This window comes from Ammospiza caudacuta, chromosome 22 (genome assembly GCF_027887145.1).
Source record: "Ammospiza caudacuta isolate bAmmCau1 chromosome 22, bAmmCau1.pri, whole genome shotgun sequence".
NCBI lineage: Eukaryota > Metazoa > Chordata > Aves > Passeriformes > Passerellidae > Ammospiza > Ammospiza caudacuta.
The window spans coordinates 7,387,811-7,415,227 of record NC_080614.1 but is presented as its reverse complement, the minus strand read 5'-3'; the positions used below and the strand labels follow the sequence as shown (position 1 = coordinate 7,415,227).

The 27,417-nt window shown below is 52.4% G+C and overlaps 2 protein-coding genes across 2 annotated transcripts in view; both read left to right on the top strand.

The window, feature by feature from the left end:
* PRDM16 (PR/SET domain 16) overlaps positions 1-6,230 on the top strand; it is a 298,557-nt gene extending 292,327 nt beyond the window's left edge. The window contains exons 15-17 of the mRNA XM_058818722.1: positions 299-529; positions 3,348-3,522; positions 6,096-6,230. Coding sequence (XP_058674705.1) covers positions 299-529; positions 3,348-3,522; positions 6,096-6,230 — 541 coding nt within the window. The remainder of the gene's footprint in view (positions 1-298; positions 530-3,347; positions 3,523-6,095) is intronic.
* A 9,210-nt stretch (positions 6,231-15,440) lies between these two features.
* ARHGEF16 (Rho guanine nucleotide exchange factor 16) lies at positions 15,441-26,657 on the top strand. The gene is made up of 14 exons (XM_058818834.1): positions 15,441-16,004; positions 16,982-17,033; positions 17,422-17,591; positions 18,485-18,541; positions 18,964-19,124; positions 19,551-19,703; positions 20,056-20,185; positions 20,885-20,959; positions 21,740-21,832; positions 22,821-22,975; positions 24,137-24,316; positions 25,109-25,182; positions 25,911-26,012; positions 26,518-26,657. Exons 1-14 carry the CDS (start codon positions 15,459-15,461, stop codon positions 26,655-26,657), a joined length of 2,088 nt encoding a protein of 695 aa, XP_058674817.1. The 5' UTR covers positions 15,441-15,458.
* The last annotated feature ends 760 nt before the right edge of the window (positions 26,658-27,417 follow it).

The following is a 27,417-nucleotide window of genomic DNA, read 5'->3' as shown; positions in this document are numbered from 1 at the left end:
AAACATTTGTCATCTTTTTCCTTTCCTTCCTTCCTTCCTTCCTTCCTTCCTTCCTTCCTTCCTTCCTTCCTTCCTTCCTTCCTTCCTTCCTTCCTTCCTTCCTTCCTTCCTTCCTTCCTTCCTTCCTTCCTTCCTTCCTTCCTTCCTTCCTTCCTTCCTTCCTTCCTTCCTTCCTTCCTTCCTTCCTTCCTTCCTTCCTTCCTTCCTTCCTTCCTTCTTTTTCCTTCTTTTTCCTTCTTTTTCCTTCTTTTTCCTTCTTTCTTCCTTCTCCTCCCTGCCCTTCAACCAACCATTTCAGGCCAGAAATCCAGGATATTGATGGCAATTCCCAGTGCCACAGACTGGCAAACGAGAAGGCAGAAGATGTGGACGATGAGGACGAAGAACTGGAAGAGGAAGATGATGACAGCCTGACTGGGAAGTCCCAGGACGAGACGGCGTCGCCCACAGCGGAGCCGCGGGGAGCGTTCGAGGATGAGGAGGATGAGGAGCCCACGTCTCTCACCATGAGCTTTGACCACACCCGAAGGTGAGGGGGCCATTCCCGGGGGGCTCAGACCCCTGCCCGTGTCTGTGGTGCATCGTGAGTGCTGTGGGTTTGTTCTCCAAGCCATGCCATAACTCTGGTTGGATCCAAACCTTCACTCCAGATTCCATTTCATCATTTTGGGGAGGGACTCAAGACAAGTGGACTGCAAGGAGAGGCTGAGATGATATCCAAGGCTTGAGGAGTCTAAACAGGAGAGCAGACACAAAACCCAGAGTTTTCAGGGTGCCACAGCTCAGCAGATGTCGTTTTTATCTCCAAAACTGATCAGGGCAAGGGAAGAGGTGTCAGTGCAATGCCTTTTGTGCTGTTATGGCCCTTTGAGTTGGAGAAAAATATTCTTGGAGCTCTGGCAAAAAGGGGATTCTGCCCCTCTGCCCTGCCCAGGTGAGACCCCACCTGCAGAGCTGCCTCCAGCCCTGGGGTCCCAGCACAGGGAGGACCTGGAGCTGCTGCAGAGAACCCAGAGGAGGTCCCAGGGTGACCAGAGAGATGGAGCAGCTCTGCTGGCAGGAAAGGCTGAGGGAACTGGGATTGTTCAGCCTGGAGGAGAGAAGGCTCTGAGGTTCCAGTGCCTGAAGGAAGCTGCTGGAAATATGAAGGGAGACTCTTTCCAGGGGCCTGGAGTGACAGGACAAGGGAGGATGGATTTACACTGAAAGAGGAGAGATACAGGTTTGATCTTCAAGGGAAATCCTTCCCTGTGAGGGTGCTGAGGCCTGACACAGGGTGCCCAGAGCAGCACCCTGGAAGTGTCCAAGGCCAGGCTGGACAGGGTTGAGAGCAGCCTGGGCCAGCCCATGGCAGAGGGTGAAATGAGACAATCTTTAAGGTCCCTCCCAACCCAAACCAGATCCCATTATTCTATAAAAATTGAAGGATTTTTGCCCCAAGATCAAGCCATGTCTTTACACCATCAAAATGAAAGATTGCTGCACACAGCACAGGCTCAGCTCTCTTTTTGCTGCAGCTTGCCCCAATTTCTGGGGGTATTCCCAGCACAAGCCACACAACACCAAGTGATACCTCACCCAGCTTAAGAGCACTGCTGGTTTTGGTGCAGACCTGTCACTGAAGGCTAATTAGTTACTTTATTATTCTATATTGTTCTATATTATATTACATTACATCTGAACTAATCTGCCAAGCACTCCACTGCACAGCATCTCATGACTCTCTCGACACACACACACCTGGATCCAGCTGGTCAGTGAATCAAAACACTCACACCAGAATCCAGTCATCAATTCCCTTCAGGTAAACAATCTTCCACCATGCATTCCACTTGTGAACAAACACAGGAGCAGCAAATGAAATAAGAATGGTTTTTCCTTTCTCTGAGGTTCAGAGAACGTGAATCCCAGAAATTTCTTGGGAAGCTGTGCTTTGCTTTTCTCCGTGAAGAGAAATGCGATGACACAGAACCTGCTGCTTGTTGCTTTCCACTTTGAGGCAGCTCTGGCATTTTGGGGTCTCCCCAATCCTGGCTGCCCAAGACAGAGAAGTCCAATTAAGCACAACCTGTCTGGGCCCCTCAGGCAGGCTCCAGAGCTGCAGGCTACCTTAGCAAGCTCAGCTCTTTAGGGATTATCAGCTCATTTGTGAATTCACCTCTTTGCTTGCTAAGTGCTTTGGGCAGACGCAGGGAGAGAGAGGAGAAGGCTGTGTGAGGTTCCACAGGGGTGTCTTTACTGAATCTTCTGTGAAGGTCTCAGGGACAGCTCTTACCGAGCTGTGCAAAAGAAGCTCTTTATATACCCTTTATATAGGGTATAGGAGTTATATAGGGTATAGAAGTTATATAGGGTATAGGAGTATATTTTTATATACCCTTTATATAGGGTGTAGGAGTTATATTGAGTATAGGAGTATAGGAGTTATATAGGAAATAGGAGTTATATAGGGTGTAGGAGTTATATAGGGTATAGGAGTATATTTTTATATACTCTGTATATAGGGTACAGGAATTATATAGGGTATAGGAGTATAGGAGTTATATAGGGTGTAGGAGTTATATAGGGTATAGGAGTAAATCTTTATATACCTTTTATATAGGGTATAGGAGTTATATAGGGTATAGGTATTACAATGAGTATAAGAGTATATCTTTATATACCCTTTATATAGGGTATAGGAGTTATATATGAGTATATCTTTATATAATCTTTATATTTGGTATAGGAGTATATCTTTATATACCCTTTATATAGGGTACAGGAGTTATATAGGGTATAGGAGTTATATAAGGTATAGGAGTATATTTTTATACTCTGATATTTTATACTCTTTATATAGGATACAGGAACTATATAGAGATATATTCCTCTATAGGATATAGGAGTATAGGAGTTATATAGGGTAGAGGAATATATCTCTATATACCCTTTATATAGGGTATAGGAGTTATATAGTTTATAGGAGTATAGGAGTTATATATGGTATAGGAGTATATCTTTATTTACCCTTTATATAGGGTACAGTAGTTTTAGGAATTGTCCAATAGTAAGGGTCATGGGGAACCTGACCTATACTCTTACAGAGAGCTAACAAGGGTCTGAAGGTGAAAAGAGGAGCTTCTAAGGTTCAGTCACCATGACCAGTCATTTCCTATCGAGGCATGGCAGGCCCCGTGCCTGCCTCACCACCTCCTCCTCCTCACTCCCCCCCATGCCATGCCGTGTCCGTGTCCGTCTGTCCGTCCCTTCACGCATGTGGCTGGTGAGCCCCCGTGGGTGGTGCATGCAGGCTGTGGGCCAGACGAGCTAACACAGGTCACCCCTTCCCCTGGTCCTTGGTACAGGTGTGTTGAGGAGGACGAAGCCGGCCTGTTAGATTTGGAGCAGATGCCGAATTTTGGGAAGGGGCTGGATCTCCGCAAAGCGGCCGAGGAAGCCTTTGAAGTTAAAGATGTGTTTAATTCCACCTTAGACTCTGAGGCAATAAAACAGACTCTGTACAGGCAGGCTAAAAACCAGGTGGGTATATCCAGAACGTTTTCCTAGCTTGCCACCAGATCAGGGAGCCGCTGGCCTCCTCCAGCCAAGGGTTATTCCCCCTTTCCAGTGCGTTACTTTCCCCTTCCAGAAGGCTATTCCCCCTTTCCAGTGCGTTACTTTCCCCTTCCAGAAGGCTATTCCCCCTTTCCAGTGCGTTACTTTCCCCTTCCAGAAGGCTATTCCCCCTTTCCAGTGGGTTATTTTCCCCTTCCAGAAGGTTATTCCCCCTTTCCAGCAGGAATTCTAGCACACACATGAATGTGTCTCGTTGCAACTAAATTGAAATAGAGGAGGAAGGGTGTGGGCATCACCTTTAGATGGATTTATCTCAGCCTGTGCAGTGAGAATAGGGCTGTGCAGGAAGGGAGAGTCATTTGTGTGTTTTTATCTGTCTGTATAAATGTTTTTATAACTCCTTATTTATTTATACTTTGTGGTGGCTCTTCTGTTGGTAACCACTGAGGTTTGGTCTGCAGAAACAGCAACAAAGTGCCCTTGGGTTTGATTAAAACAGGTGTGAGAGCCAAGAATACATCCAGGCCTTGCAACCCAGCATGTCTAGAGGGTATCCTTGTTTATCTCCTCGATTTCTAAAACTAAACCAGAAAATGTAAAAGAAAAATCCCAACCCTGTGAGCCAGATCAGTTTAGACTCACCAAAAACCATCAGAATGGCATCTCAGAATTACTGAGATTCTTGGAGTTCTGAGAAAAATCTGGAGGTTTGGGGCAGGTCTGTGTGTGCTTTCTGTTTTTTTTCATTAGCCAAAATACCCAGTCTGGGTTTATGGAGTTGATCTCTTGTTTTTTCCTCCTTCACAGTGGGTGCCAATGGTGAGGCTGGGGAGGGGCTGCTGGAAGAGAGAGCTCAGCAGTTTTTTGGGGTGACACCCATTTAAACACAAGCCACTTGCCTGACTCTTCTCTGTGTACTAACATCCCAAATGCACTAATTCTTTGGGAGCAGCTTGTTTTTTTCCCAATGTACCACCCTGCTACGGCCTGTGCTTGGATAGGGGAAAGTGTTTTTGATTTTTTACTCTGTTTTACACTTGATCACAACAAGCAGCTTAAATAATTTGACCCATCTTTTGGCAGGTAACATAAAACCTTGGTGTGAGCAGCACAACACTCCTTTGGCTTAGCTTTAAGCAATTTTAGAAGTGTGTGTGTATCCACAAAACCCAAAAACTGTATTCCTTCCCTGAGCCAAGGAGGGAGGGAGGGTGGGGACTGTGTGCTCCTCTTTTTCAGGCCATGGGTGGCAATGACATTGGTTTTCCCCTCTGCTGTATGAGGTTATCATCTGCCTGAGCCCTCACATCATTCCTGTGGGCTGAGAAAGGGCACAGAGAGATGTGTGAGACAATTCTTGTGTCCTGGTGGAGGGAGAGCAGCCAGGTTACAAGGAACCAGCAGTTTCTTAAGAGAACAAACAAATCTCATTGCATTTCTCTCACCAGACAACTTTTAAGGGTTTCACTGCAGCAATAAATCCACCCTGGGCACACTGGTCATGGCAATGAGAATTCCACATCCCTAAATATCCATGTTGGCATCACCAGTGGGGCCATGCCAAGCATCAAGGCAGGATGAGCAGCTGCTCACCACTTCCCACTGGACATTTCTGCCCCAACCCAGCCTCACTGATCTCTAGGGATGTGATTTTTTAAAAAACAAACCCCACTAACAGCTGCTTTCCCCTGAGAGCAGAGCGTGGAATCGTGCGGAGGTTTGTCACAGAGCACAGGCAGTGCAGGATGGGTTTAGTCCTGTGAAAACCAGTGGGAATGATGCTTTCTCCTATAAACCATGATAAATCTGGGGTTTTTGAGAGGTGGATGGATGTGAGTTGTGTCCAGCCCAGAGGATGCTGCTGGACAGAGTTGGGTGGTGCTGTGTTTTACACAGTTTTCCTCCATCCTATGTGCCCTTGCAACCCTCTGTCCCCCAGGCTTATGCAGGGCATTGATGCCCCAACCCAGCCTCACTGATCTCTGGGGATGTGATTTTTTAATAACAAGCCCCAGTAGCAGCTACTTCAGAGCCTGAAATCATGTAGAGTTTTGTCACAGAGCACAGGCAGTGCAGGATGGGTTAAATCCTGTGAAAACCAGTGGGAATGATGCTTTCTCCTATAAACCATGACAAATCTGGATTTTTTTGACAGATGGGTTGTGGAGGTTTGTGACTGAGCACAGGATAGGTTTGATCCTGTGAAAACCAGTGGGAATGATGCTTTCTCCTATAAACCATGACAAACCTGGGGTTTTTTGAGAGATAGGTAGTGGAGGTTTGTGACTGAGCACAGGCAGTGCAGGATAGGTTTGATCCTATGAAAACCAGTGGGAATGATGGTCTGACTATCCCTATAAACCATGACAAATCTGGTTTTTTTTGAGATGGGTGCCATCCCAGAGCGTGGATGTGAGTTTAGCCCAGCACAGAGGATGCTGCTGGCCCAGGTGGGCAGGGTTGGGTGGTGCTGTGTTTTACACAATGTTCCTCCCTGCTGTGCTCTCACTCCTGCCCTTGCCTCTCTCTCTCCCCAGGCTTATGCAATGATGCTGTCCCTGTCTGAGAACGCTCCCCTCCACACGTCCTCCCAGAGCTCTCTGGGGGCTTGGCTGGACATGGCAGGAGCAGCTTCAGAGTCGGGGACCTTTAACCCCATCAACCACCTCTGAGAGGTCCACAAGGCACTGGCCAGAGCCCGGGTGAGGCAGTGGTGGTGCTGCAGCCATCCCAGCAAAATCCCAGCGAGCAGAAGATGGATGAGAGGGCCTCAGGGAGTCGTCTGGACTTTGGGCTGAGAAGGAAACCTGTCCCATCCGACCCACACGCCCTGCATTTTTATCTCTCTAGAGCTTTCCTTTCTAATTTATCACAATGAACCTCTCCCAAACTGGATAACCCCGAAGCAGCCCCAGGAATTTCACAGCCTGTAGGAACAGCACGAGCAAGACACGAAATTGCAGCAGTGCAATCAAAGATTGGCCCCCTCCAACCTTCCAAACTGAGGTCACTGAGCCAGCAAAGCCTGAGCAGGAATGACAGCTTGGAACCACAGGGCAGCATTTCCTTCCCCATCCAGCTGAATGAAGCACCAAGGGAAGAGAGCCAGGTGTGACCTGTCCCTGGTGCAGCTGTGACACAGCCACTGGAGTTATGCCAGAGAAAGACAAATCCAACCCACTAAACTGACCCCCCCAAAAGAATTCTGCACTCCCACAGAAACTCCATCCTGTCCTTTGCTCCCAGCAAAGCTCCTCCAATGTGAGGCCACGTTGCCTGCAGTCATTGTGAGCCACATGCAGCTCCCAGCCTGGAACAGTGCTGAGGTTGGGGTGACAAATATGTCACACGGACGTGGATGTGCCCTGAGCAAGGCTGGCAGAGCTCCCTGCCCTTCCTGGGAGTGCCTGGGACACAGCCAGGCTGGTGGAGCTCCTGGAAATGCTTGGATTTGCCCGAGCAGAGAGGTCACAGGGTGAAGGCTTCCCTGGTTGTGCATGAGGAAATGTGTCCTGGGCAAAGCCAGGGCAGCTCAGACACGTCTCTGCTGGTGTGTCAGGGTTTCAGGGTGACATCACCCTGTGCTGGTGGTATCTGTGGCACAGATCTCTGATTCACACCGTTGCTTTGGCCTTGTTTTTCCCTCTGTGCCACCTGCTGCTGCTTGGCCTATATTATAAGTAGAAAGATGAATATTTCCATGCTCCAGCAGCCTCAGGGGTGCAGAGCATGGAGATAAGAATCCAGCTGTCTCTCTGACTCTAAAACTTCTCACAGAGATTTTATGAGTGATTTCCAATTCCTCCAAACCTCATCTTGTCGGCTGATACACAGCAGCCTCCACAAATCCTGCGGGCTTTGTGCTGTTCTCCCCTGTTGGAGCAGGGAATTTGGAGATGACATTCCTTTTTGGAATGGTTAGGAAAGCCATGGAAAAGTGCAGATGGAGGGTTCTAAGCCAGTCTAATGTGGGAAGCCTCATTCCAGCAGGTCAAAACAATGGAACGAGCTCCCTGAGCAAAGCAGAGTCAGAGCTGGGTGTGACACCTTTGCAAGTCAGCTTTGCACCCAAGAGCATGTGTGGGGCTGATTTTGGGGAGCTGTCCCCAAAAGCATCCAGGGGGGCTTTGGTACAGAGGGAACAAAAGGTAAATTAGCAGCACCAGTGTGTTTTCCCAACAAAATTCACCCTCCCCTTTTTGGTTTTCCACAACATCCTGTGAAAGTGCCCAAGGCTCTGAGAGCACCAGGCGGTGTGACCGAGCTGCTTCTTGTATTTGCACAAAGCTCCTGAGTAGGAGAGAGCCAACCCTGCTGGGGGAATTGCAGCTCTGTGGAGGAGAGGGACAGCCCTGTCCCATCCCTTCCCATTATCCCATCCCATCTATCCCATCCCATCCCATCCCATCCCATCTATCCCATCCCATCCCATCCCATCCCATCCCATCCCATTGATCCCATCCCATCCCATCCCATCCAATCTATCCCATCCCATCCCATCCCCACAGGCTGCAGCACAGCCCTGCCCAGGCACTTGGCCTTTAAATTATTCCCACAGGGGCCAACATGAAAATAATAAAAGAATTCTTTCTTCTCCTGATGGAAGTTATTTTAATCTGTATAGAACTCGTCATTTTGGGCTAATTCCTTTCTTCTTTTATTTCTTCCTTAACACTATTTGTTTTTTACATTAGCTCTCATTCTTGTGAAGAAATCATGTTAATATGAGTATGGAGTGAAGGACCAAAATGGTGCTGCTGAGGTTGGATGTGGGATGAGCAGGGAGCAGGAAGATTTTGTCCATGTGCCAAATGAGCCCATCAGTGCTGCCCGTGGTGCTGCTCATCTCCAGACAATCATCCCTCAGCTCCCCTTTGCCTTGGAGCTCCTGGGCCATCACAGGAAGCTTCCAGTGATTGGGAGGAGGAGGAGGCCAGGGGAGATGCTGGCCCTGCTCCAGGAGAACATGGGAACAGCCTTAACCATGGGGCTGGATCCATCCTGTCCCATTCCAGCTGCAGCTCCAGGACTCCTGGTTTGTTTGGAACAAACTACTTGTCTGAGCGTCTCTCTGCCGTGCTGGAGCAGGATCTGTGGGCAGCAGTGAGCGTTTGTGTGCTCTGACCATGGTTTGTTCACCCTTGAAGAAACCTCAGGGCAGGTCAGCATCACGCTCCACAGAGCAGCTGAGGGAGTGGCACTGAGCTGGACACCAAAATGTGGGCCAATACCAAGGAATGCAAGTGTTACTGTGGGGATTTATTTGGGGTATTTATGGTCTCCCTGTCCCTCTCTCAGCCCTGCTGCCAGTTGTGTCATTTCTCCAGAAGCAGTTGGTCAGGTTCTTGCTCTGTCTGAGCTCACACTGTCACTGTCCCCCTCTCCAGGCTAATCCTGGCTCTCCATGGATCTCCTGGCCAAGGGGGTGCTATCCAGACAGGTATTTTCCAGCCAGGGATTGAGGACATTAAATTATAGGACTTAAAATCATGATATTTTTTTCTTTTCATATTTCCTAATTCAGTTTCTCCCCATTTTCTCTAGCTTGTGTTGTAGAATCTCCCAATTCCTCTAAGTTAGCACTGATTAGAAGTTTCAATTTTTCCCATTAAGATAAAAAAACCAGGAAGCCTCACATAACTTCTGTTAACCTCTACCTTTCGTTGGATTGCACTTGGGACGTGCTGCAGCTCACATTCCAAGTGCAATCCAACAAAAGGTAGAGGTGTGGAGGTGCAGGTGTGGAGGTCCCATTTTGCTGCAGGTGTGGAGGTCCCATTTTGCTGCTTTAGCAGAGAATCTCACCTTTCCAAGGCTGCTTCCCAGAGAGGTTTGTGCCCAGGATGTTCTGCTGCCTTCCCAGTGCTGGGGAAGCTCTGGGAGCTTTGGTGACACATGGAGCTGTGGTCTCCAAGCCCATGGACATGCTGGGATCCAGGGCAGGTGAGGGTGGCAGGGATGGGAAGTGGCTGTGGTGTGTCCAGTAGCCAGGGTGGGGTTTAAACGCAGAGCTTGGTGTAGGATCTATTTATTTAAAGTATTTTCACAGCTGCAACAGCACAGAGGGGAGAAGGAGAAGCCCTGGGGGTTTTTGGAGTGGTCAGGTGTGGCTGGGAGCTGCACAGGGCTGATGTTTTGGTTCTCCATGAAGGGCAGAGCTTTGGCCAGAGCTGAATCTTGCTGCCTGAGCTGGTCAGGGAGGAGGATGTGGGTGTTGTGTCAGTGCATTCCTTGTTTCCCACCAGCTCAGAGCTGGAGGTTGTGCTCTCTGTGGTTGGGAGCTCTCTGGTGGGATGAGCTGAGGCTCTCCCATGGGATGTGCTGCGGTGCCATGTCCTGCAGGACACATTGAGGCACCCAGTTCTCCTGCTGGGCTGCTGGCTTCTTCCCTGGGATGTTCCCTTTGGTGCTCAGGCTGCTCTGGGTGCCTTTCCAAGGTGTCCCAGGCCAGCAGGGCTTGCTGGACACCACGGGGACATCAATGCAGAGAACCCCAAACCCAAACAGAGCTGAACAAACACAGTGGGTGTGCTCAGCTGATTCTGGCACAAACACCCTGCTGGGCTCCTGTCCTCCCTCACAGAGCCAGAGGAAGCTTTTTCCCCTCCCCAATCAGCACTTAGGCCCTCAGTGGCTGCTCTTGGGAGCCCTTTGGAAGCACTTGCACAATGAGGTGAACGAGTTTGGCGCTGAGCATCAAAGCACTGGATCGTGAGCCCCCCACGTGCCCCCCGGCCAGGCCAATCTGCTGAATTCCCACTCGGTTTTTACGTGCTGTACTGTGTGTGTGTGTGTGTGGCGGGGGGCTGGGGGGTCAGGGATCCCCCCTGCCCCTTTTTGGGGGGGATCCTGACCCTTGGGAACAGCGCTGTCCCCAAGGGCAGGAGTGGCATCGCTTGGGTCAGTGCTGGCAGCACAAGGGCACAAAATGCTCTGCTCCTCGCTGGTGGTCAGTAGTGTTCTCACAAAGCCATGAAACTTCTCCGTAGTGTTGAGTGAAACTGTGACTAAAAAAACGTTCTTGAATGATTCCGAGGTTTCTTTTTTTTTCCTCTTTCTTCTGTCGTTAATTCTTATTACCACTTTGGAAGAAGAAATTTAAAAATAAAATTTAAAAAAAAAATTAAAAAAAAAATTTAAAACTTAAAAAAAAAAAGAACGAAAAAGAAAAAAAAAAGGCAGCTTTGATTTTCCAAATGTGCAATTCACATGTGAACAAAGTAATTCTGAAAGTAATTCTCAGTGTATTTTACATTCTCATTGCTCTCTTCAAAGCAAGAGATGTTTTGCCCTGATGTCATTTCCAGCCTGCAGAAGATGTAATTTAAAACATATATATATTGTGCTTGCAAGAATCATAAATCTGTGCATCCTATGTCATTCCTTTTCCCATTGTTACAATACAGATATGATTTAGGTTGGAATTTTTTTTCCTTTAGACCTGTATAGTGTTTTTTTAAAATCAATTGTAAATGTCTGGTTTTCATATAATGTTTAAAAAACATTGAGAAAGAGGATGGTGCTTGTTCCATATCATTCTTGATTGTATATTGCTTCTGTTATGTTTATAAGTAAACTGTGCATGACTTGTGTTTAGCAGTCATTATTGTGTCTGTTTGTGAAATTTTTATTAAAAAGAAAAAATTCCGTAGATGCACTTATTGTATATGTGATTAGATTTTGCGTCCGAGGCTCGAAGCCTTGAACTGCCAAGGAAGAAAGAAAAAGTGTTGGCAGTTATTAATTAATATGGAATCGCTTTGTTGGGAGCATAATGAAATAAAAGATATGAAGTGTAGAAAATAATTAAAAAAAAAAGGCAATTTTACAAATTTCATTTTGATGCTTGTGATAAAAGACAAATGTACTTGTGTAGAGAAATTCCTTTAAAATAATGAATAGAAAAAGCTGATTTTGAGGTTAATGCTGTAGAATAGGAATGTATACCAAATGTAATCTTTCCAATGCTACAATGAATTTATACATGAGATTGATATGCAATAAACCTGTGTGCTTTTATAAGCAGTGGTCCCGTGAGCTTCTTTTCATGGAATGACCATGGAGAACGTCCCCAGTAATGGGACATTGGTGTGTCACTGTCGGCCTTTGCTGCTCTGGGGTACCTCTGGGGTCTGATGTGATGTGTGTGTGGTTTGTAATATGCAAGAGAGGTTCAAAAATTAAATTATGGCTGCTTCACTTGCTGCTGAGGTCAGAATCATGGAATCACAGAATGATTAAGGTTGGAAAAGCTCTCCAAGACCATCCAGTCCAGCCTGTGCCCAATCCCCACCTTGTCACCCAGAAAAGGGCACTGAGTGCCACATCCAGGGATGGGGACTCCAAAACTCCCTGGGCATCCCCTGCCAAGGCCTGGCCACCTTTTCCATTAAAAAATTCTTCCTCATATCCAACCTGAACCTCCCCTGGCACAACTTTCTTGCTGTCCTCCTGTCAGGGAGTTGTGCAGAACCAGAGGTGCCCCCTGAACCTCCTTTTCTCCAGGCTGAGCCACCTCAGCTCCTTCAGCTTCTCCACACAGGACTTCTCCAGCTCTGTGCCCTTCTCTGGAAATGTTTCAGCCTCTCAATGTCTCTCTTGTGAGGTGCCCAGAGCCCACAGAGCACTCGAGTTCTCCCCAGTGCAAAGCAGGAGCATCACATCCCAGTGAAGAGACTGGATGCTTGCACAGAGAGGAGTGAGATATTCCAGGGTGGGAGAAAGTGTTGGGATGGGGCATCGGTGAGCTGATGGAAAATGTCAAACATATTTCCTTTCACAACCAGAGCGCAGAGAGAGTGAACTGCCCAGTGATAGCGGTCAGATGGTGATGGTTCAGCTCCAGGGGACCCTGGGAGCAGAAATTACTTGAAAGCCGGGTCTTTGAGCTTAAAAACCCCATTACACAACTGATGAATGGCCTCGCTTCAAAAAGTCATTCATAGTGATCAAATGATGGTGTCCCACATTCGGGATAATGGCCCTTCCCCGGAGATCGGGAGGGTTTCAGTCCGAGCCGAACCCTTGATAGGAGCCCTCCTCTTGCTGGAGCCTTTCTCCTTATTAGCCCCGGAGGGAAAAGGATAAAAAATCCATGGGATAAGAAAGCTGTGATAATGGGGCGATTGTCAGGCAGGCCCCGGAGTGGAGAGAACAGAAGCATTTCAAAGAATATTGCTGACAAGTAGACTTTGTCATGCACAAAGTGCTTGAGATTGACCACAAACAAGTGAGAAAAAGGACCCATTTGGGGGATGGGGAGGAGCAGAACAGGGGGGCAGAAGAGAAGGTCAAGGAAAAGTCTGTTCCCAGAAAGACACAGAGCACTGTTGAGCCTTACTGGGCAGCTGTCAGCAGCCTGACCCTCAGATCCTCTTTCCCAGTAGCTGCAGCGTCCAAAAGCAGCAGAAATTGATGTTTTGTGCATCCGGAGTGATTGCCCGAGGTTACCTTTGACCGCTGAATATCCAACTAAAGCGAGCATCAGACATGCCTCTAGTAAGGGAATGCTGAAATACCGAGTGAGTGTCGCCCAGACCCAGAGGACAGCCGGGGCACTCTCATTTGTCACCTGCTAAAGTGACAGGAGAATTGACACCGAATAATCCCCCCGCCTTCAGCGGCCTTACAGAGGCGGATTTAGGGGACAGGGAATGCCGCAATTCCAGGGGCGCACACACCTGAACTCTCATCAAGAAACAGCAAAACTCTATTACTACAGAGGCTTATTTAATATTTAACCCCGGGAAGCAGAGGCGGCTTTGGGGGATGAGGAATGCCGAGATTCCAGGGGCGCACACACCTGAACTCTCATCAAAAAGCAGCAAAACGCTGTTCCTAGAGACGCCAAATTAATATTTCACCCCTGGGAAGCAGAGGCGGCTTTAGGGGATGGAGAATCCCAAAATACCGGGGGCGCCTGATGAACACCCATGAAGAAGCAGCAAAACACTGCTCCTAATTAATTAACACGCTAATTAATTTTTCACCCCCGGGAAGACGGGGCGACCCCGGGCCGGGAGCAGAGCGCTGCTCGGAGCCGTGATGTGCGAAACACCGGCACACCCCGGGGCACACCGGCACGGTCTCGGCGGCCGGACCAGCACCTCCCCCGGTACCGGAACACCGGCACACCCCGGGGCACACCGGCACGGTCTCGGGGGCCGGACCAGCACCTCCCCCGGTACCGGAACACCGGCACACCCCGGGGCACACCGGCACGGTCTCGGGGGCCGGACCAGCACCTCCCCCGGTCCCGCCCAGGTCCCTCCCATCCCTCCCGCCGCCGCCGCCGCGCTGGCTCCGAGGGGCGCGGGTAGGTGCGGGCGCGGCGGGGTCGGGGCTGGGGCGCTGCGGAGGGACCGGGGAGCCCGGGGAGGGTCCGGCACCGCCATCGGCACCGGTACCGGGGCTCCAGGGCAGCCGTGCGGGCGGCGGTTCCGAGAGAGCGGCTACCGAGCGCCTTCCGGGGAGGGGACGGCGGGACCGGCTGTGCTGTCCCTGCCGGGCTCGTCCTGCCGCGGCTCTGTCCCCGAGGGTCTCAGCGGTGCCACGGGGTGGTTGGCTCCGTGGCAGAGGGGTTTGGCTGCATCCCAGGGCTGTATCGCTGCTCATTTAGAGCCCAGCTCCCTGCACCGAGTTACGGTGCCCCTGTGCCACCGCTGTCGATGCCCTGTGTGGCCCCCGAGCTTCCCTCCATCCCAGCACCGAGAGCTGTGCATGCTGCCGCCCCCAAACCCTCTGGGTTCAGGCTTGTTTATTGCCACCAGGGCTTGCGATAAGCGTTGTCCTCAGGCAGGATGGGGTTAAGAGCGGAATGTGGTCCGAGGGACGCTTGGCAGAGCTCTGGACATAAAGCATGTGTCCCCCATCCAAGGACAGTGGAATGAGCAGCATCTCTGTCAAACGAGCTGTTGTTGATGGGTCTGTCCCGTCCTCCTGCCAGTCATTCATGCGGGGAAAAGCACGGTCCAGCCTTGGTTTGTTTCCTGGTCTTTGAAAGGGAACAGCTTGGAGATGGCACTGGCACACAATGGAACCTCAGTTGAGGACAATTAAACATAATTTCTCCCGAAGTTATGTAATAGGCAGAGGGCATAAAGCACTCTGTCTGCTCTGTAGGTGCACGGTTCTGTGCGTGGCACAAGAGGGGATGAGTGACCTTAACCCTACCTGGGAAGCCCCAGGGACTGGGGCAGGTGTTTCTGTGGGCAGAGGGGTTTGGGGCAGGTACGAGCTTGGAGGAGGACAGGGTTCACAGCCAGGGAATCCACAGCCTGAGGGAGGTGGCATTCAGGAGGGTGCAGACCGGCTGTGGTGGCTGGCAGCACCCCAAAGGGGAATGAGGGGACACGGAGGTGTGGCAGCAGCAGGGCTCGGGGAGGCTCCATGCCTGTCTAATTCAGGTCTGAGCCTGCCCGGTGCCTGAGGCAGGGTCTGGCTGCTCCATGGCCTGGCTGGGTTTAACCATTGCTCCACGGCCTGGCTGCTCCCATGGCTGCTCCCATGGTCTGGCTGCTCCATGGCCTGGCTGGGTTTAACCATTGCTCCATGGCCTGGCTTCTCCCAGTCCTGGCTGGGTTTAACCACTGCTCCCAGGGCCTGGCTGCTCCCATGGTCTGGCTGCTCCTGGGCCTGCCTGCTCCTGGTTCCTGACCATGTCCCGGAGCCCCTTTCCCAGCCCTGGCACACAGGTGGCCCCACAAGGAGCGAGGTGGTGACAGCATCCCCAGTGTGTCCATACAGGCCTGGCCTCAGAAACAAGATGGAGGCCAAGCCCTGTGCTGTCTCAAGGTTCCCATGGCTCAGCATAAATTCCTGCTGCCTTACTGGGAGATATTCAGCCACCTGTCTGTCTGTCTGTCTGTCCTCCTCAGCTTGCTGCTCCCCCAGCCACCACCATGTCTCGGGGCTCCTCTGCTACCTCTGTGGATGACAAGACCTTGCTCCTGGAGTACCGATGCCACCCAGTGCGACCAGAACCGCCCAGCCCGACGTGTTCCTCTGGGAAGCTCAGCCCCACCACGGCTCCCAGTGCCACCCCAGTGTCCCCCATGGGCTCCCCCACCTCGGCCGAGCCCCGCCGCATCGTCCTGAGCACGCACAGCCCCGCCGCGCTCAAGGTGGGCACGCAGCAGCTCATCCCCAAGAGCTTGGCCGTGTCCTCCAAGCCCAAGAACAGCCCCTCCAGGCCCCAGAGCTTTGGGGGGAGCCGGGAGCCCCTGAGCCCCGACCCGAAGCGGGCGGCCGTCCCCGTGCTGGCCCTGCAGGCGGAGGATGAGGATGATGGCGGAGGGGCCCTCAAGCGCAACCTGAGGAACATGTCCTACCGCGCGGCCATGAAGGGGCTGGGGGCTGACATGGAGCCAGCCAAGGCCCCACCATCACTGAAACCCGTGTCTGAGGAAGGCAGCACCCTGCCTGACCGCAGGCCCGGCAGGAGCAAGGTGGGTTTAACCCCTTCTGTCACCCCTGTCGGGCAGGGATGGGGTCCTGCTTTCCTGGTGGTGACAGAGGAGCTGCAGGGCCCTCAGCTGCAGTCAGTTCTGAGCCTGGCGTGGTGCCTGGTGCCTTGGGAAGCTGAAGTAAGGTGGGTTTAACCCCTGCTGTCACCAGCTCCCAGAGGTAGGGGCAGCAGTCTGGGGGGGCTGAGAGCTCTGGGGGGATAATTCCTCATCATTAGTGGGCTTGTAGTGGGCTGGCTGGGACACGCAGGGTCTGCCCAAGGCTGTTGGTGCAGGTGGTGCTGCTGTAATTGGGCTTCACCCACAGCTGAGGGAAGGCAGGTGCTCCTTGCTGGGCTTTCCCTGTGGACTTTGGGGAGAGTAATCTTCACTCCAGGGAGTGTAATCTTCACTCCAGGGAGTGGCAGCAGCTGCAGGGGATGATGCAGGAGTGAGTAGGAATGGGGTCCTGCTTTCCTGGTGGTGACAGAGGAGCTGCAGAGCCCTCAGCTGCAGTCAGTTCTGAGCCTGGTGTGGTGCCTGGTGCCTTGGGAAGCTCCGTGTCACCAGCAGATGCTGCAGGTCCCTGGAGAGGCCGGGAATAGCTGACATGGTTTTGGTGGGGAGTGGAGCTGGATGTTTGCAGGGTGGGGCTGGCCGGGAGAGCGGCTCCAGTCGCACACAAACATGGGTGAAGCACGTCTGGGGAAAGGGAGACTTCAGAGCAGGCAAAGTCCAGGTGTGAGAGAGATTTGACAGCAGCAGTGCAAGTACAGCATGGTTCTGAGCGTGACCCTGGTTATATGGGAGGTGAAAGCTGAGTCACCTGGGTAAGGCAAACAGAGCCCACACAAAGCCAGGCTGAAAGAACAGGGTGGTGTGGGCCAGCTGGCACAGGTAACTCCCCCTTTTCCTGAAGGAGTTTTCCCAGTGCCTCAGAAGTGTGGCAACCACAGCAGGCTCTCCTCTTGCCCTTGCAGAAAACCCTCGGGCGGAAGCGGGTGCAGAAGCGTGGTGGCTCCTTCAAGGACCGTGAGTGCTCCTGTCCCCTGTTCCTCAACCAAGCAAATCCCTGCAAGGCTTTCCCCACTTTCCCCATGGTCCATGGAGCTCCCTGCCCATGGCTTTTGCCTCTATTTCCCCAAAGCAACAGTAGGTAGCATTGCTGCCCTGCTTTCCCACTCCTGGGGCTGATAACACTGCGGTGGCTCCCAGGGAAAATGGGAGAGCTGCGGGAGGCTGCTGGGAGCAGCAGCCGCTGGGTAATCAGTGCAGTGCAAAGTCCAACCTCATCAGGGAAGTTTCTGGCCCGGAACTCGTGGCTCGTGGCCAGCAGGGCAAGGCAGCCGTGCTGGGAAGGGAAGCCATGAGCTGGGAGAGGCTCCAGTGCTGTCCTGACCCCGTGTCTTGTCCTCTGCAGAGCCCCAGCTGTACCAGGAGATCCGTGAGAGAGGCCTGAACTCTGTCAGCCATGAGTCAGACGAGGACTTGCTGGAGGAGGCCCTGCCAGAGGAGCCATCCCCGCTGGGTGCTGCCATCGTGGTGCAGAGCTACCGCCCGGCCCAGGTGACATGGAGCCAGCTCCCAGAGGTAGGGACAGCAGCCTGGGGGCTCTGAGAGCTCTGGGGGGATAATTCCTCATCATTAGTGCTTGCACTGGGCTGGCTGGGACACGCAGGGTCTGCCCAGGGCTGTTGGTGCTGCTGTGGTGGGACTTTACCCACCACTGAGGGAAGGCAGGTGCTCCATGCTGGGCTTTCCCTGTGGACTTTGGGGAGAGTAATCTTCACTCCAGGGAGTGTAATCTTCATCCAGGGAGTGTAATCTTCATCCAGGGAGTGTAATCTTCACTCCAGGGAGCGTAATCTTCATCCAGGGAGTGGCAGCAGCTGGTGGTGGGGGCTGGATGATGGAGGAGTGAGTGGTGATGGTGTGTGATGATATGTGATGGTTTCTGATGGTTTGTAATGGTTTGTGACGTGTTCCTTTGGTGTGTGGCGGTGTTTTGCAGTGTGTAATGGTTTCTGATGGGTTGTGATGGTTTCTGATGATTTGTGATGGTTTTGTAATGGTTTTTAATGGTTTGTGATGGGTTCCTTTGGAGTATGCTGGTGTGCTACAGTGTGTGATGGTTTGTGATGGGTTGTGATGGTGTGTGCTGGTGTGTGATAGTGAGTAATGGTTTCTGATGGTTTGTGATGGTCTGTGGTGGTGTGTTACAGTGTGTAATGGGTTGTGATGGTTTCTGATGGTTTGGGATGGGTTCTGATGGGGTGTGCTGGTGTGTCACAGAGTGTGATGGTTTGGGATGGTTTCTGATGGTGTATGATGGTTTGTGCTGGTGTGTCACAGTGCGTGATGGTTTCTCACAGTTTGTGATGGGTTCCCTTGCTGTGTGCCGGTGGGATGGGCCGTGGGGTGGCTGACACAGCCCCTGACTGCACTAGAGGGCGTGCAAGGACCGTGGTTCTGCTCATCCCCAGGTCCTGGAGTCGGGCATCCTGCAGAGGATCTCCCCCGAGGAGCGCAAGAGGCAGGAGGTGAGAGAGCCCTGGGGTGTCCCCGGGAGCTCAGTGGGGGCACCAAGGGCTGTGGGACACGCGAGGCTCTGGCAGGGTCTGCTCCAGGTGGAGCTGGGCTGGGCTCAGCTCATGGTGCTGCTGCTTCCAGCTGCTCCAGGGCTGGGCAGTGCTGGGAGGGCTCACCTGCACTAACTGCTGGGGAAACAGCTCCATTGGGTGCTGATGGGAAGGGAAAACATCCTCATGCTATGGCTTTTTAATGACTGAGTGTCCTAAAACACACTGGGATTATTGGTATTGGCCAGGCCATGCATGAGGTGACACAGAGAACCCACATAGAGCCAAGTAATTTCCGGTTTCTCTGTGCCAGAGAGTAGAAATAAGATTTAACAATTAATTCCCGGCTTTTTCCACTGTTGCATCTTCCCTGCTTTCTCCAGGCAATGTTTGAGATCATCACTTCTGAGTACTCCTACATGCACAGCCTGAACATCCTGGTGAGCCACTTCATGAGGTCAGAGGAGCTGAAGGAGACCATGACTCAGACAGAGCACCACCACCTCTTCTCCAACATTGGGGACATCCTGACAGTCAGCAAAAGGCAAGTGGAGCCTGGGAGGGGACCCTGAGCTTTTCATTGGTAGTGCTAAACCAGCCATCCCTTGGATTGTTGCAGGGACTCACTGGGTGGTGGGGAGGAAATGCTTTGGGAGCTGTATCCGTGTGGGAAGGCAGCAGGAGGAGGATGCAGCAGCCCTGGGAATGGGGCTGGGGGTGTTGAGGGCTTGTGGCATCCTGATGGGGCAGAAAGTAAAACCTCATGGAGGGCTGAGGTGGAGGAGGGATCCCATGCAGGAATGGAGGAAGCGTGTGCCTCTGGGGAAGGCGTGGGTGTCTGAGCTGCTGGAGCTGCCCTGCCAGAAAGGATCCAGGCCCCAGCTCCTCTGGGAAAACTGGGGAAAAGCAGCAGTGGGAACATTCAGTTTGTCCAGTGAGTCATGTGAGCCTGTTGAAATTCTCTCCTCAGCTTCTTTGAGGACCTGGAGAAGCGGCACCAGGAGCACCTCCTGATCCCTGACATCAGCGACATCGTGGAGGAGCACGCCTCGAAACACTTCAACCCCTACATCCGCTACTGCTCCAATGAGGTCTATCAGCAGAGGACACTGGATAAGCTGCTGTGAGTACAGGGCTTGGGCTGGCCAAGGAGCTGCCTCAAAGGGCTCTGGGCTCCAGGGACTGCAGAGATCCATAGCACACAGGGACTTGTTCATCCCCAGGCCAAGTCTGAGTCTGTTATTGGTACATCTGTGGCTTTTCCCACCTTTTGGTGGGCTCACCATCTCTCTCTGGGTGCTTTTCCACCACCTGCTGTGGAATCAGTCGTGTTTCTGCCCAGCTGGGCACTCCAAGCCTGGCAGAACACCCCAGGCAGTGCCATCACTGCTCTGCATTTCCAGTGTGTGGAGAGCTGCTGGAAAATCCTGACAACAGAAGAACAGAGTTAATGGAGCTTTCTTATCCTGTTCCAGAACCACAAACCCCTTATTTAAAGAGACCCTGAAACAAATTGAAAGGAAGCCAGAGTGTGGAGGCCTGCCAATGATCTCATTTCTCATTCTGCCCATGCAGAGGGTAACACGGCTTCCTCTGCTCTTAGATGTAAGTAGCCACACAGTGGCACTGCTTGGCACCTCTGAAGAGGTGACTCTGCTGTTCCCTTTGTTTGCTGAGCCTGAGACAGCCTCTGCTTGGACTTCCAGCCCTCTGGAGCCGGGCCCTGGGTGCTCCTGTATTCAGGAGAAGCATTTGGATAACTCTCAGGCACATGGTGGGATTCTTGGGGTGTCCTGTGCAGGGCCAGGAGTTGATCTTAATGGATCCCTCCCAGCTCAGATTTATATCCAGAGCAATCTACTTCTCTGGAGGTGTCAGGTGTGCAGCTTAAAGCTCTGTGAAAAACACTTCATGTCTTGGTGCCACCCATCTGAGCCACCTGAGCTTCTTCTGTGCCATGTCGGGGTCCCAGGGTGGGGTGGCACAAGTGTCCTGGTCAGACAGCCCAGGAATGGAAAGCAAGTCTTGCATTCTTCATGGAAATCTGCTCTAAATAGCCAAGCTGCTGGATGTGGGGTTTCCAGTGACTGCTCCCAATCTGTGGGGGTTGCAGGGCTGAGGGCCAGGGGGTGGCCATATCAGACATGAAACCCCCAGATTCACAGCTCCCAGCACTGTTAAACCTTCCTGTGACCACTGGGGACAGCTCAATCAACATGTGACATCCTGAAATCCTGGGGGAGCAGCTGATGCTCCCTTCTCTGGGGTGCAATGTCACTAAAGCTTCTTATCTTGGAATTCCAGACCGTGCAGCAAAAAACAAACGCGCACACCGCAGCGTACGGAGCTGCCACCCGCGCTGTGAAGGCCATCAGCAAGGTGAGGCCCAGCTGCCAGCCCTCCACCTCTCCTCCTGCCAGCTCAGCCCTCTGCAGCACTGATCCAAAGCTGCCATTCTGGTCTCATTTCCCTCCCAGCATCAGTTCACTCGAGGCTCCTCTGCTCCAAACAGCTGCTGGATGAACACACCTTTCCCCTTCTCAACTTTGTCACCTGATCTTGGTTTGTTCCTTGTTCTTGTTCTCTGTTCTTCTTTCCTCTTAGGCCCATCTTTATCCTTCCTGAAGCAGTTCTCACTGTGGTTTTTGGGGATTTGGGCAGTGAATGAAGCAGAGAGGGAAGTGTGGAGGGCAGTAGTCATGAGCTGTGCACTGTCTGCACTCCTGGATCTCATCTCCCTGTTTTTTCCACCGTGCCAGTGGTGACTCTTCCTTTCATCCCCCTGAGGAGCAGCTCTTGGCAGCACATTCCTGCTGCTCCCAGTCTGTCCTGCTCTCACACCCGAGCAGAGTGTGATTGTTCATCCTCCTGCCTTGAGCTCTTCTCAGATGATTAATTCTTCCTCCTCCTGTTGCTCCTCAGTTCTGGTGCAGGTTCACTTGAGTCCTTCTCCAGGCAGAGCCCATGTGCCATCTCTCTCTAGGAGTGCAACCCACTGCCTTTTCCCAACCTGGCATGAAGCCTGTGCCAGGAATTGTCTGTCTGTCTCTCCTGCTCAGGGCAGCAGGACAGTCCCTAATGCTGGGGGTGGTGTGGGAGATGGATGGGCTCAGTGTCTGACCCTTCTCCACTTCCCTTGGGACGTTTTTCTCTTCCCAGCTGGTCAAGAGCTGCAATGACGGAGCTCGGGCTATGGAGAGGACAGAGCAGATGTACACCTTGCAGAAACAGCTGGAATTCGGGAAGAAGAAGGTGAGGCCTTGTGGAAGTGGTGATGGGAAGTCTTCTGGGGCTGTTTAGACAGGTCAGACCCATGCTGGGAATCCTTCCGGGAAGCCTGGAGTGGTCTTCCACCGGGCAGCACTGACAGAACCAGAGGACACAGTCTCAAGCTACATCAGGAAGGTATAGGTTGGATATTAGGAAAAAATTTTCACCAAAAGAAGAAAAAAGTACTGGAATGCTCTTCCCAGGGAGGTGCTAGAATCACCATCTCTGGATGTGTTTAAAAAAAGACTGGACATGGCACTTGGTGCTAGAGTCTAGGTGTTGGACTTGATCTTAGAGGTCTCTTCCAACTTCATCATTCTGGGATTCCGTGACTGTTGGATGCAGGCAGTTTCTAAAAAGTGTAGTAAAGCCATGACAGTGTTGGGGTCCAGAGGCTGCATCTCTGGTGTGCTGGAATGGGGTGCACAGCCCCCTGGAAAATCCTTTTTAAAAGACCCTTAAATGCTGTGACAGTGTTCACAGGGGTCTGAGGATGAGGGAAGAGACGAGGATCTGACTCCATGTTCCAGAAGCCTTGATTTATTATTTTATGATATATTAAAACTATATTGAAAGAATAGAAGAAAGGATTTCATCAGAAGGTTAGCTACGAATAGAATAAGAAGGAATGATAACAAAGGCTTGTGGCTCGGACAGAGAGCCCGAGCCAGCTGGGCTGTGATTGGCCATTAATTAGAAACAACCACATGACACCAATCCCAGATGCACCTGTTGCATTCCACAGCAGCAGATAACCATTGTTTACATTTTGTTCTTGAGGCCTCTCAGCTTCTCAGAAGAAAAAAAACCTTAAGGAAAAGATTTTTCATACAACATGTCTGTGACAAAACACATGTGGCGTGTCCATCCCAGCTGACCCCAGGGGCCACTGCAGGCTCGCTCCCTGCCTTGATTTTGCCTGCTGCTGGTGAGCAGGGCAGTGCCTGAGCCTTTTCTGGTGCTGTTCCAGCCTTTCCCTCTGATCTCGGTGTCCCGGTGGCTGCTGAAGCGGGGGGAGCTGCACCTGCTGCTGTCAGAGGAGGCTGGAATCTTCCGCCGCGGCGCCGGCCGCCTCTGCCACCTCTTCCTCTTCAACGACGTCCTCATCATCACCAAGAAGAAGAGGTGAGGGCCCTGCCTTTCCCTGAAGAACAGCTAGGGGGATTAAACTCCAATTTCCCCAGCAGTATATTGGAATAATTACCAGTATAGCCAGAGTGGATGTGCCTGAGCTTGTCTGGCCCTTGGTGCTGAACCAAATAGCTGCACTGTGGTGTTTTCACCCCACAGACACTTTTGCCTGGCTGGGTGTGTGGTGTTTCACCCCACAGACACTTTGGGCTGGCTGGGTGTGTGGTGTTTCACCCCATGGACACCTTTGCCTAGCTGGGTGTGTGGTGTTTCACCCCACAGACACTTTTGCCTAGCTGGGTGTGTGGTGTTTCACCCCACAGACACTTTGGGCTGGCTGGGTGTGTGGTGTTTCACCCCACAGACACTTTGGGCTGTGGGGTGTGTGGTGTTTCACCCCACAGACACTTTGGGCTGCCTGGGTGGTGCAGTTGGCACATGGAGACAAGTCCAGGCCTGCAGGAGCTCTGGTGGTGCTGGGATGGAGCTTCCCCCCATAACGGGCTGCTCCTTGGGTTCTCTGTGGAGAAGTTTTAAGGCGATGATGAAGGAAAGGAGTCGGTTCTGATGGAGGGTTTGGATGCAGAGCTTTATTCTGGCCCTCAGGCTCTGAATGCAGCACCAGCTCCAACAGAACTCCCTGATCCTGTGGTTGCTGTTCTTTTAACCCCAGGGAGAGGGGCAGGGAAGGGGCAGGGAGCCACCAAGCAGAGACAGGAGGGGAGGGACAAGGGACAAAGGACACCCGGATGGCCCAATGCCCCCCAGGGGTAGAGGGCATCCTTTGGATCTGCCAATCACTCTGGTATTCCAGGACTGACAGACAGTGCTGGGAGGGAAAGGAGAGGTGACTGACACACCTGGCAGGGAAATATCAGGGGAGGGACCCGAGGTTCTGAGGTAAACCCTGAAATCACAATGCAACAGCAGAGAGATCTGTGAGATTTCCCTGTTTCCACCTTGTCAGCCAGAAGAGTCCCACCGGTGGCTTTGCCTCAGTGGGTGGGTGGTCAGCACATCCCCAGAGCCATTTCCCACCCTGAGCATCAGCTCCAGGCTGCTCTGGCAATGCCTGCTGAGCCTCCTGTGCCCTGCTGCGAGCTGGGAAATGGCCCAGACCCCACAGCTGGGTCACTGCTCCTGTTTGTGCCACAGTGAGGAGAGCTACATGGTCATGAACTACGCCACGCTGGACCAGGTCACCGTGGAGAAGGTGGAGAGCTCAGAGCCACCCTCCCCTCCTCCTGGCAGGGCTGGTGGGCACCTGCTGCGCGTGGTGCTGGAGAAGGACAGCGAGGGACGGCGGGAGGAGGTGGTGCTGTCAGCAGAGACACTGTGAGTGCCATGCTGGGATTGTGCTCTGGTTTTTGGGATGAATTTGGGATGAACTGGGAATCCCACGCTGGGATTTTGCTCTGGCCCTTGGGATGAATTGGGAATCCTCTGAGGCATGTGTGACCGTGTTCACAGGGGTCCGAGGATGAGGGAAGAGACGAGGATCTGATTCCATGTTTCAGAAGGCTGATTTATTATTTTATCATATATATTACATTCATACTATACTAAAAGAATAGAAGATAGGTTAGCTAAGAATAGAAAAAGAAGGAATGATAACAAAGGCTGACTGTGATTGGCCATTAATTAGAAACAACCACATGAGACCAATCACAGATGCACCTGTTGCATTCCACAGCAGCAGATAATCAATGTTTACATTTTGTTCCTGAGGCTTCTCAGCTTCTCAGGAGGAAAAATCCTAAGGAAAGGCTTTTTCAGAAAATATCATAGCTACAGGCTTCTGCAGATCTCCCTTTACCCCCACGCTCCTCCTCCTAGAAATTGGGATGTGCACAGCCTTCTCCCAGGCTCTGTTCCTTTCTCTCTCTTATATTTCCCATATAATTCCCATATCAGCTTCCCCTGTCCAAGTGAAGCAAAGCAGCCAGGCCGTGTGTGCCACTTGGGAAGGGTCCTGACACTGAATAATCTGATCAGTGTGACTCCCCTGGAAAGCATTTATCCTGCTGGGAATGTCCCAGCTGCTGCTGGCCACAGGATGCTGTGCTTAAGGAGCTTAAATCCACAGGGATGCTGTCCTAAGGCTCTCTTTGTGTTTCCCTCTGGCAGGAGTGACCGGGCCAGGTGGATTGCAGCTCTGATGCACAGGGAGAAGGAGCAGCCTGACACCACTCCCAAAGGAGGTACCGTGTGCCCAAGGGCAGCCTGGCTCTGCTGGGATTCCCTGGCACACCAGAGCATTTGCAGGGCCAAGTTTCTGCCTGGTTCTCCTCCATTCCTGGAGTGGAGAGGAAAACCACACACTGTGACAGTGTTCACAGGGGTCTGAGGATGAGGGAAGAGATGAGGAGCTGACTCCATGTTCCAGAAGCCTTGATTTATTATTTTATTATATATATTACATTAAAACTATACTAAAAGAATGGAAGAAAGGATTTCATCAGAAGGCTGGCTAAGAATAGAAAAAGAAAGAATGATAACAAAGGCTTGTGGCTTGGACTCTCTGTGATTGGCTATTAATTAGAAACAACCACGAGACCAATCACAGATCCACCTGTTGCATTCTACAATAGCAGATAACCATTGTTTACATTTTGTTCCTGAGGCTTCTCAGCTTCTCAGGAGGAAAAATCCTAAGGAAAGGATTTTCCATAAAAGATGTCTGTGACACCACGCCTTGCTCCTTAGGAGTTGCCTCCCATGAAGTTACCAGTCACAATTGACCTTAAATGCATTTCCTGGGAGGCACAGTGGAATTCCAGGAATGCCTTCAGCTGTTGTTAGAGGAGGTTTGACAAGCTTGGAGGGATAAGGGGCAGGGACAGGAGGGAATGGAGCATGCTGTGCTGTGGAGCACTGGGTGGGTGGTCATGGCCCCTGCTCACTGTCCCTGCTGTCCCCTGTCCTACAGACCTGAGCCAGGTGGAGATCACCCGTGCCTACCTGGCCAAGGAGGCGGATGAGCTGTCCCTGCAGCAGGCAGATGTTGTCCTGGTGCTGGGGGAAGAGGATGGTGAGTGCCAGGGGGCGTGGGGCTGGGTGTGGGGCAGGCTCTGACCTCTGCACAGCGGGTCAGTGTTCCCTGGGGACTGGGTTTTAGCAATTACAGAAGCTTCTAGGCTGCTGGTGAGAGCTGTGGCACTGAGTGGTGCTTTGTCCCAGCAGGTGACAGTGGTTCCTGAGGAGCTGAGGGAGGTGGCATTGCCAAGGATCTGTGCCCCTTCCTGGCCCTGTCAACTGCTCTGTTCTCCCCTAGGCTGGTGCTGAGGGGAGCGGGGCTGGTTCCCCCAGGATCCACAGCCCTTCCTGGCCCTGTCAGAGCTCTGTTCTCTCCTAGGCTGGTGCTGGGGGGATCAGCTGTGGGATTAGGAGTGGGGTTGGTTCCCCCAGGACCTGCCGCTCTTCCTGGCCCTGTTACCCTCTCTGTTCTCTCCTAGGCTGGTGCTGGGGGGAGCAGGGCTGGTTCCCCCAGGATCCACAGCCCTTCCTGGCCCTGTCAGAGCTCTGTTCTCTCCTAGGCTGGTGCTGGGGGGAGCGTTTGCGGGACGGGGAGCGGGGCTGGTTCCCCCAGGCCTGTGCCAGGCCCATCACCAGCCGCGTGGCCGCCGAGGGCAACGTGCGGCGCATGGAGCGGCTGCGCATCGAGACCAACGTGTAGGGACAGCACAGAGAGAGAGACACCCTGCTTCAGGGAGCCCCAGACCTCTGCAGACTGAGCCCACGGAGAGGAGGCACAGCAGAGCCTTTCTTCTTGAACTGTGCTGTCAGATCTCATCAGCCAGGATGGGTTTGTGTGGCAGCAGTGACGCAGCAGCTCCGCTGTGAGAGCTGGCACTGGGCACTCCTGGCAGCGCTGGCACTGGTGACCTGGAACAGGCTCTGGGAGCAGCCAAGGGCTTGGCTCAGGTTGGGAAGCTGGAGCTGTTCTGGGCTCTCAAGTGCCTGTGCCACCATGGCCAAGCTGGAGCTGTTCTGGGCTCTGAAGTGCCTGTGCCACCATGGAGCTGTTCTGGGCTCTGAAGTGCCCGTGTCACCATGGCCAAGCTGGAGCTGCTCTGGGCTCTGAGGTGCCTGTGCCACCATCTCCGTCCCTGCAGCACCTGCTGCACACCTAGTGTGGGGAGAGCACACCCCAGTCAGGCTTTGTTTGGAGCTTAAATCCATGTGCTTGGCTCATTGCTCAGCCCAGTTTTTGCTGCTATTTCTCTTTTTTCTGTCTCTCCCCCCCACAATAATTCTTGGGCCCTTTGGGCAGAGCCATCCCTGCACAGGTGAGGTAATGCCAGACACCTTTGGTCTCTTGATGAAATACTTGATGCCAGAGTTGTTCCCATGGAGTCAGCTCTGGGATGTGCTCCAGGCAGAAGATAAGGAGCAGGGCTGCAGCTCCCTCCTGCCTTTCCCTGCTCCCAGCTGGG